General features: G+C 37.3%; 1 protein-coding gene across 1 annotated transcript; it reads right to left on the bottom strand.

Moving 5' to 3' along the window:
- Nucleotides 1-322: 322 nt before the first annotated feature.
- Nucleotides 323-10,640, bottom strand: LOC145780592 (cytosolic beta-glucosidase-like). The gene is made up of 9 exons (XM_082592218.1): nt 10,556-10,640; nt 9,206-9,345; nt 8,160-8,335; nt 5,215-5,390; nt 3,551-3,741; nt 2,519-2,669; nt 1,868-2,002; nt 1,408-1,611; nt 323-546 (listed from the first exon to the last, which is right to left on the bottom strand). Exons 1-9 carry the CDS (start codon nt 10,638-10,640, stop codon nt 323-325), a joined length of 1,482 nt encoding a protein of 493 aa, XP_082448344.1.
- Between the last annotated feature and the right edge of the window lie 539 nt (nt 10,641-11,179).

Here is an 11,179-nt window from a genome sequence, read left to right as displayed (position 1 = left end):
CTAGCGATAAATAAAAACGAATGTTAGAAAATTAACTTAAATGCTGTTCTGTAGGCTATGACGTTTAACAACATTTGTTTTCAGTAATCTTTTTGGCAGCCAACTGTGGAAAGAATTCACAGCAATAGGCATACAGTGGGCCTTGGTGCAGGTCCAATTTAAATCAACACGTCTAACAGTAAGTTATCCTTTATGTGTTTACCATGAAGGTCACTGTATAGCTACAAGTTCGCCAAAGCTGATTAACTTTTCAGGGAGATTAGGCCTGCAACAACAAAAATGCAAGCATTTTCCAAAATAGATCCAAGAAAATAAACGTCACTCAATTTTCTGAATAATTCATAACAGGTGGTTTGCTGAAACCATTTTCTTTCACAATCTTGCTGTATACGAACGCAGATTTTCTCGGTGTTCTGGTTCGTTTCGAATCGTCGAAATCAACATGATGAATCCCAAACCTCTCTGTGTAGCCTGCTGCCCATTCAAAGTTGTCCATCAACGACCACACAAAATATCCACGCAAGTTCACACCGTCGATCAGATACGCTGAAAGAGAAAAGATATTTCAAATATAGCCTAATTTACTTTTGTCAATTGCTTTTTCCACTCGTTTTTTCTTGTGCACCCTTTTGTAAGACGTTTTTAAAAAGCTATTAATCCTTAAAAAATAGGCTACTGAGTAAACTAACAAAAATTCATATGATTGCGGTAAACTTGTTTTGAGTAGCCTCCTTACAAGTCTTTAGTCCTAGTGTTGTAAGTAAGGTAAGGTTTTATAACGGGTTAACTTAATAGGCGAGTTTTATTACGCCCAAATTGAACCTTTCCAAACCAATAAGTTGGCTATTAATTTCTAAAAAATATCCGGTCCACATGACGATGGCACTTCAAGTTAAGTGACATATAAAAAACATGTTGAGCTTTGACCTTCGCTGTTCAAACTAAAGTAACCTCCGGTGTCCAAATTGAAGTGGCCTACTTGTAGACAACATAGCTAATATTTACCAGGAGCTATAGGATATATTTAGCACAGAAAGATACGTTTTATTGGCACAACCTAGATTGAAAACTAAAATTTGAAAATAGCAGATTAAGTAGATTAATGATTATTATCAATTGCTGACTTATGTAAGCCTTAAATATTTATTCTGTTAAAAAGAAGACAATTTGGAAAGTTATTTTGAAACATACTCCATTGGTTTATTACTTAGGTAGGTTAAGCGTTAGCCCGCAGACTATTTCTTACTTTACCAATACAAAGTTAAACGTACTTGACCACAGCTGGTAAACATTTTTTTTTCCTTTTCATTGGTTTAAATTAAAAAATGTCCGCTCTTATTGTGTAACAAAAATCACCTTACACTGAGCTTGATCAAATGCATTAAAATAGACATGGCTACACCTCACCTTTTAAGGCTTCATTTATATACGACGTGAGATAGCGACATCTTTGTGTGTCGTTGAGTTGTTTGGTATCGCCAGGCTCACTGATAGGATGTTTGGTAGAACAGCCATTTTCAGTTACTATTATTCGCGGATTTCCATAATTTTTGGCAATGTAGTTGAGCAGTTTACGAAATCCCCACGGCGTTACGTACAACCAATGCGACCCTGCAAAAAAAAACTTCTCAGCTTAAGATTTTATTAGTAGGTCTCTTCTCTTGCGACATTTTCATGTTATCAATAAAAGTGAAAAATAAATACTAATATGGCATTAGGCCTACTTTAAAAATATTCATATACTATAAATAATAAAGTAACCTCATAAAAGAAAAGCACGCCATTAGGCTTAAAAACATCAATTTACGAAAAAGAAATAGAACGTTTTCTGCTTTTATGCAGCCTTCATCAAAGATTTCAAAATCACCTGCGCGCTCCCACTCAGGATTAGGATGAACGAAAGCTTCAAGATCAGGATGCATAACCATTGCTTGAGTCTCCTCACTCACAGGCTCACACAATCGGGCAGTATAATGATTAATGCCGAAGAAGTCGTGTGTACCTGAATATAACATCAGTAAAGTATCAGGCTAATGTTTCTTTTTAATTCTTTAATTAGTTTCAAATAATAATAATCATGTCTATTAAATGCAGTTATACGTTATTATCTTTCCAATTTAGGCTGGGCTGCAAAATTTGTCAAATTTTGAAAAATCCTATTAGCTTATAAGGTGTTGCGACCGTGCCGTAGACCTATTTTAAACTGATTGTTCTGCTTTGGTATCATGCACGTCATAGCGTAACGTCCGTGGTTTTGTCGCTTCTACCTTTTTCTAGACCTCTGCTATGTTTGGCATATATTGTCTTTTCGTTGTGATAGTCAGAAATAAAAACAAACTGAACTGATCCGCAGCTGCGTATGTATAGCCTACTACCGTAGGCTGTAGCCTATGTCTTTTATTTTTGTATTTTTTTTTGGGGGGGGGGGGTGATTTGAGTATGGACATTCTTATCTGATGCAAAAAATAATTCATAAATAGGTCACTTATACTTATACACAAATACTTTCATTTGTTACCTTTTATCAATTTCTTCTCTTCGGCGTTTAAAGATGGAAGCCTAGATTCTGCAAGTCCTTCGTTTTTACTTCTTCTTGCTAATAATTCCTTAAACATTGGTGGATAGTCTCCGTCAACAAATATAGGATGAGCAAACCAACCCAAAGTAGTCTGAACAAAAAAAGGAAAATTATAGCTTGCATGCTGAAGCTGTAACGTGCAACCTATTCCTCTTATTTTCTATACTGCATATTAGGCTTTAAGTTATATTCTGTACGTAGAACGTCGTTATATGTTCTATTTGACGTAACCCATACACAAACCAAAGAATTTCTCTTCAATCGGTCGAACCATACATGTCGTTCTTGCTGCAAAGGTTAATAGATATGCTTTTTGTTCTATAAAAATATACCTGTCAGGCTATTGTATTTGCATACGAGTGAGTTATGAAGGATACCTATTCATTGTCACTGGTCTGGGAGTTGGACCTAAACTAGGCTACAGCCTTTTCAAAAAAATAAAATATTAGAAAGTTAAAGTTTAAGTTTTCTATCGGCTAGGTAGCTACCTATTAGGCTACAGTTATCGCTTTTTAGCACCTTAATAAAACCTATATAGTAACACCATGGCCACCTAAAGATACGGCCTGATTTGTCACATTTTGCAGAAATTTCCAGGTTTTTCTAACTTTGGGCAAACGTTTAAATAAATTTATCTAAAAATTAGATTTTTACGCTTTCTTTATTTTTCCCCCCAGATGATACAATAGGTTTTAACATCCTCACATGTTGAAAAACAAAGAAAATTTGATTTTGTAGATTTTAGTCAGACTGTTAATTTTGAATAACAGTCTGATTTTGCGTTTTTCAACTTGCTTTTTCTCATTTGCTACTGCTTCCCCAAGGCAACAAAAAAGTTTTTTGTCATTAGGAAACCGCAAAAATGGAAAACATCTCAAAAAATGTCAGTTCAGCACTAGCAGTAGCTGTAATCAAAATCTGAAAAATGTGACAAATCAGGCCGCATCTCCAGGTGGCCATGGTAACACTAACTTGCAAATATAGTTCTGCAGACTTCTGATGTGTTTCATCGGAAGCATTCTTTGGTTCAGCCCAATCGCTATTGAAAGTCATTGAAACTTCACCATTTTGTTTCGATCGGTACTCCGTGTCGTACAACCGCCAAGCACCCGCGTGAGCCAAAAGAAGAGTACGAGAGACAGCATAAAATATGCGAAAAGGATCTAAAACAAAATTACAGATTTGCATACCATGGCGTAGGCTACACGTAGGATTTTGTGATCTTTTTCAAAGAGGTAACTTCACTCTGTTAATGTCAATAAACTGGCTGCGTCAGGGGCGCCGGAAGCGGGGAGGCAGGGGGGGGGCGATCGAATTTTTCTTTGGATAGGGGAAAAGGGGGGCAATGGTACCCTTTTAAGGTCATTTGAGCTACTACACATTTTTCAATATAACAATTTCTGCTGTTCGCTTTTAGCTTAATTACAAACTTTTATTTTTGCCTCAAACTAATATTCACACACAAAATTCTATATCACACTAGGTTACATGATGCCCTTCCGTGCCATTGTTCTTTATATACCTATATGCATAGTTCTTGTATCATTACTTGATAATGAGCTATTGTGTAGGTCACAAACATAATTTATTGAAATTCTACCACTCCTATGCTTCTTCAAAGACGGTTTTGTCACAACTATGCTTGATGTTATTGTTACCACCAGTTGTGAAAATCAAACGCCAATGATTCGAGGCACCACTAACGATAGTTTTGCATAGAATAGGACCAAAGGTAGGGCCGGATGGCCGGGTATTGTTGATGGCTGACTTATGAGAAAAGAAAATGTTCCTCGTGGTCTTGGTTTTAGTTGGAAAAAATATCTAAATGATACAGAATTGTAGGAAAGTTAAGAAATGGTATAAACGTCTTAGCATAGCAAAGAGTGTAAGAACCTGGAAGTTAAAATTTTTTAGAAGGAAAAGTGTAAGTAAGCCGTTATGATATAATAAGGTCAAATTAGGAAAGGTGAATGCTGAATGCAGTTTTAGCGCCATGAGGCGAATAAAAATGTGCCATTGTACCACAATGACAGACAACAATTTAAACAACCGAATGTTCGGAAATATTCACAAACAGGTGATGGACGCCATTGACTTAGAAGCTGTTGCAAATGAGCTCATTCGAGTAATCGACGCGCGTAAAATGTAAGTTATTTTGGATTGGTTTGATATTTGTCTATATACAGTAGCCTACAGTATACAAATCATCCCGTGGGCACATTCATACTTTGCAGCAGATTGTGACGCTATGAGCGTGAATATTATTTTTCGTTTCTACTTGTTCAAGCTATTTCAATATAACTTATTTCATTCCTTTATTTTCATCTGTCTCACATTTCGATTTATATGGTTAATAGGAGAAAACGATTACCGAACTGCCCAGCATTATCGCTATATCTTATTTTAAAACTTAAAAAAGTGCCCTTTTTTCATAATCTTGCCCCCCCAGTCAAAAATCGTTCCGGCGCCTCTGGCCTGCATCAGCGTTTCAAAGCCTTTAAATTCTAGAATACCATAAGTTATAGGTAACAAAAATTTCAAGATTAAGGTTTCAAAAAGGCTTTCCTAATCCGGAAATAGGCTTAGTCCATCGATTTTACAATTCGCCTATGCCAAGCAGCAGAAAAATAACTTACCTTTGATTCCAGGAGCATGCGTGCCAGCACCAAATCCTAGAGCCGCGTAGATATGTGGCTCGTTTATTGTGATCCAAAGCTTTACTCGATCACCAAATTGATCGAAGCAAAATCTTGAGTATTCTTTAAACTTTTCTATAATATCATCACTTTGCCAACCGCCTTTTTCTTGCAAGCTGTAAAATAAAGAATTTTCTTGAAAGAAGGCATTCCTTTTTTGAGAATAACGTCAATTTGCTTAATATAGACAGCATAATATGGTAATGTGATTGCCAACGAGAAGTTAAATTTCTTCGCCTTTTGCTTATATTCGTTTTTCTTGTCGGGTCCAATCAGAACCGTAGACCTTGCGTCTAATTAATAGCAATTGTTTAATTTTTATTTAAGAGATATAGATTTGCAATAAAAACTGAGACTATTGTTATATCCAGGGTTACTATCGACATGGACCCAAAAATAAGGACAACCGAAAAAATAGATTATCATTTAAAAAACATTTTTGGACATAGCCTACTTTGTATTTATACGAGCCGTGTCATATCACATTCCATACTTTTTGCCAGCAACAATCTGCTCCAGCAACTCCTTGTTATTAGAAATTGGCAAATTGCTTCATGGATCTCACGGCAGCTCAGGTATAGGTTTATCTTTAGGCTACTTGTAGGCTAGCTGGGCTTTGACTGTCATTTCACTAAGTTTATTCCTTTCCTTGGTCCACTGCGCCGAAACAAGAGAGAACACTCTTTCTACAAATGCATTGCTGACTGGAAAGTAGAAAATGATGCTAACCAGCATGTAGAGCAGCGGAAAAGAGTTGTTTCCGGTAAAGATCTTCATCCACTTAACCTCAGGTTCATCCTTGCTGAACACATCATCTGGAATCTTCTTGAGCAGTGTTAACAGCCGAGACCTCATTGAACAGCTCATCTTTCATTGCCATTAGCGGATCAACTTGCTTCGCCAACCCCGGGACTACTTCTCTGTAGTCCCGGCGCCAACCCCTTGACTTCCTCGTACTCGATTGCTTGATCTTTCAGCAGGGTCCAGTTGATGTGCGTTGGATGCTTCTCAAATCGATACCACTTGTTGATATATTCCAAAGTAATGGTGTAGAATTCCTGGAAGTTCGCTTTGAGAACCTTAGCATGCTCTTCATCGACTGTTCTTAGTAGTTCGTCTGTTGTTGCTCCGAAAAATCCTGAACACTGGCGTTGCAATATTTTGATCTTGAAAAATTCAATTATCTTTGCCAGTTCTGGAAACAATGTAGTTGACTTTTGCAAGAGTAACAGTGATTTATTGAAGAGCAATAAAGCGCTGTGGAGGAATGAAACAATGATCAGTTACTCTTCTGATTTAAAGAAATCCTCCAATATTCTTGGTGGATCTTTCAGCGAAAGAAAATGCGCTTTGAGTGGTTCCCAGAGATCGATCATTCGCTCGAGTACAGCATCAAGTGTGGTCTATCGAGTCGGCGTGTATGTTGGTAGAGTCGAGTAGTTGCTATCAAGCTCCTCACAGAAATGCTTGAGCCTCATCGTTCTACCAGTTTGGCTTTTGAAGTGGCTACCAATCATCAGTACGATTGTTTCTATGTCAAGTGTAAGGCGCTCTGATCCCTTCTCTGCTGCATTATGCAAAATATGAGCAGGGCAGTCGACTGGGAACAGATGCAATGTTTGCTCTTTGAGACGAGAGAAGACGTTGTTTTTTCCACTATGCTGTGATCCTCCAAAATTCACTGGTGCATTATATCGGTACAAAACGATGACAGCTGTTTCATGTCTAGGCTATTCTCTTGAATAGAGGAGAAAATAAAGTTCGTGATCTGTGCCGAGGTCTCGCCTGGCATCGATCGCAAGTCAAGAAGACGCACTCGCACTTTGGCGTTGAAGAATCTGATGACTAGAGGAAACTAATTAAAGTAATTTTAGAATATTAAACGATCGAAGTTCTGTAATTGTTGAAAATAAGACAAAATAAGGACGCAAGTCGAAAATAAGGACATTTCTTAGAAATAAGCACATTTAAGTTTTCTAAGACCTGGCCCTTCAAAATAAGGACAAATCTTAGAAATAAGGACGGTATGGCAACCCTGGATATCAAACCAGGTATGTCATACGGAAAGTGAAAGTTGGACCTACAGCAAAGAAATTCACAAAAAAAAAATGTTTTTCAACTCTGGTGCTACAGAAGATACTAAAATTATCAGATAAAAAACACATTACAAACCAAACAATTAGAAAAAGAATTGGAGTGCAAATAAATATGCAAACGATTTAGCAAACCAAAAGATGAAATTCGCAGAACATGTTGTGAGATAATCGGCAGGACAGCTACATCAGTTGCTTAAGATCAATAGCGGTGCTGGTTCGACTCTTGGGGTGTGCGCTTGAGCAACGCACGTTAAGGACTCCTCTTCATTCAGCGGCATCTAATGGATGGAATAATTCCCCGGCAACAACACTTCAACAATCGGAAACTTCACTCTGTCAATCTCGGTGACCGGGCCTGCGTCAGTGATTCAAAGCCTCTACAAGTATGCGAAACTGCCAGGATTAAGCTCTGCAAGAAGCTTTCCCAGTCCGAGGATAAAGATTCAATCAATCAAAGTATGGTAGAAGGAGAGGTGCAGCCTAGGGGAAAAATAAGACGTACAGAAGAGGTAATTTAAAACAGTGGACTGACTTGTCAAGCATCGGAAAAGCATAGAGAGTAGCGAAAGAACGTGACGTGTGGAAGCAATTGACAGCCATCCTTCGGCTCGAAAACGGCACATGATGAGAGAAAACGTTTGTTTTGTCTGTTCCGAGAATAGTACGGTACAATTATACTCAATACCAATGAAATAGCACCATAACAATCTAGATTCCACGACTGATAGGATTTTTGATGATGATTAATTTTCAAGTTCGAAGATTGCTCGCGCAAATCGTTATGCTCACCATTGCGGCAAATCCCAATGATATAGCGTCACGCATGGCTTGATATTTTCAGCGAGTAGAGCATCAATAAATTCATTGTAGAACGCCACCCCAGCTGGGTTAGGAGAAGATGCGTCACCAGAAGGCAGCAATCTTGGCCATGACAAGGAGAAACGGTAATGCGTGTTATTCATGGCCTGCAATGAAAACCAAACAATCACTGACATGGTAAAGAAAAACATATTTTGATTTTCAAACCAGATAAAAAGGAGGATAGGATACTACAATTAACAATAATTATAATTAAATTATCAGAAGAGTCTAAATCTATTTAACTTGCTGTCTTGCGCTAGCTCCAATAACTTCGACTGACTTTAACTCTTTACAGGCGGCGAAGGCTATCTCTCGTTATTTGTTCGTGATTTTTTTGTAGGCTATATTGTAGTTTTTAGTCTAACTAAGAATATTTTATGAAAAAAATTTATTATTTTTATTTCTTTGTTTGTTTTTTATTATGTTTCCAAAATGGGAACGTTGGCATGTAAAGGTACCAAAAAATATCGTGTCGTGTTTGTATTTGAAAACGACGTAAAGTTGGGTAGCCTACTTTATTCGATACAATAGCATTGAAAAAGACAATAAACAAAAGTACACACGTTTATAAGAGATCCACAAGCAACCAATGTACTTTCTACCACTGTACTTTCTACCATGTAACCAGGAGTTTCTAAAACTTTTCAGCTTTGAACGAAGAAGTTTCAAGACCAAGAAGCGCTGGTTCCATTTTTGAATTGTGTGCGTAATTCACAGCCGACAACTGTTCTACAAGCAGAATCTTCATTCTCGACAATCTGCCAATCTCGGTAACCGCGCCCGCGTCAGTAGTTCGAAGTCTCTCATTCTTCAATTATGCGAAACAGCTCCGATTAATCAGAGAAGCTTTCTTAGTCCGAGGGTAGGCTACAGATTCCCAAAATTAAGCGACTTGCTCTTGGGTAGTTAGCTGCTTTACATTTGTACCGATTAGATGCTAACTTAAAGACTAGGCTACTGCAATTGATCATAACCTTTATAAGCTTGATGTCCTCTTTCCAATTATGATATGAGTCACAAGCAACATCCGCGTTGCAACCATCTTCTATTTTGTTTTCAGTATGCGCATGAACATCCCAGACGCTGGGGCTCTTACCATCTTTGTCCCATGCGCCTATAAAAATATTGTTTCAAAAGATTTTTCTATGAACATCCGGTTCAACTGTCAATCAGTAGCCTAAAGTAGAAAAAAACTGCACACTAATAAAAGTAAACTCAGCAAGCAACAATACACCAAGCCCGGCTCGCTCAGTCAGTAGAGCGTTGGACCTACATGGATTCTCAAACTGTAGGCCTAAGTCGCAACGCACGGGTGCGTCTTTTGAAATTGCAAAAGACATTGCACAAAGGTTTGGTTTTTTAACTAAAAAAATCATATAAATGACTTAAACCTTTTAATAAGGCTATGTTGGCTATGTTCAACTTAATTCTTTCGAGACAGTAGATCAGTGGTTTTCAACCTTTTTGGTGGAGCGGAACCCAATGAAACATTCCAAAAGCTCGAGAAACCCCTGTTCAATAATTTAATTGCAAAAAAATGCAAAAAAACATCGTTTGATTAATAAAATTAAATTAAAATACTCATGTTCAGATTTATTTATGTACAATAAAAATACAAACTGTAAAAAATTACATTTATTCTCGTAAAAAATTCAATAAGAAACTTCAGCCATATAATAATAAAATAGACTCTCGGATTTGAATGTAAACTTGCGGAACCCCTTGACTTACTGGTGGAACCTTAAGGTTCCGCGGAACCCTAGTTGAAAACCACTGCAGTAGATTGTTGATCAATGATTAACTAGGAAATGCAAATGTTGGTCAGCAGTCTATTACCATTACCACTCACAATTTTGCAATGACGGTGATTATAACAAATTAATATGGATTAAAAATGAAAAAAAGAGAGAAATTCTTTGTAACGGTCGCAAGTATTCTCTTAACTTTTGATAAAATTTATAGAAAAACATCAAATGAGCATATAGATTACTGATGTTTGATCCTGTGTGCCAACATATAGCTCATAACATAATTTCATCAATCGTCAAGTGCGTTGCGAATTCAGCAAATTCCTCTAAGTGTGTTGCTTCGAAACTTATGTGACATAATTATGATTCCATGAGGAGAGGCGATATACCAAAATTTTAAATAGAAATTTTTAGGGATCCGTGACCGCTTCAAAAGCCACCAAAAGGGGTCCACCAAGACAAAAAGGTTGAGAACAACTGCTCTAACGCTTCTTAGATCATCGTGGATTTGACCAGTGTGATCAAACTTGATGACTTCAGTAAAGTAGGCTACCGTAGCTCATCAGACTGACTCACCTTCAATCTGGTAAGATGCGGTTGCAGTCCCCCACATAAAATCTTGGTGAAATTGACCGGCAATCATATTGTCTTTATCAGCCATGAATCAACTTAAAATAAGTAGGCTAACAGTAAAGATATTGCATGCCTTTGGTCAAAATCTATATTGTGGGTTCTTAACACAAATATTCTTTGGCCAAAATCTATATTGTGGGTTCTTAACACAAATTCTTATACAGCAATAATTCATAAGGTTACTGTAATCAGGATTACAGTAAGTGGTTGTCCTGGTAGGGTAGGTTTTTTATAAAAAAAAACTTTTGAAAGTGTTAAAATTTCAAATTGTTGCGGATCAGTATTTCCTACATTCAGTTTTTGTCATCTTCAGTACCGTAGTTGAAGAACCAAATATTCGCTCTAGGCTACTCTCCCAAAGTCAAGCACCGCACCTCCCAAAAGCCTATGTTGCATCATCCTATGTCGGATTGGAGAGTTGTTAGGTGAGGTAAGTGATCAAAATGACAAGTTCAATTCAATTAAAATTTTTGCTGCTGTCGCAAACATGTGTAGATCGGCAAAGTAAACATGCAATGGACACCAACAGAAGGGAAAGATGGCTAAACTCATAAGCCTACGTTTAAA

Source organism: Aplidium turbinatum, chromosome 12 (assembly GCF_918807975.1).
Source record: "Aplidium turbinatum chromosome 12, kaAplTurb1.1, whole genome shotgun sequence".
NCBI lineage: Eukaryota > Metazoa > Chordata > Ascidiacea > Aplousobranchia > Polyclinidae > Aplidium > Aplidium turbinatum.
This window is presented reverse-complemented; position numbering and strand designations above follow the sequence as displayed.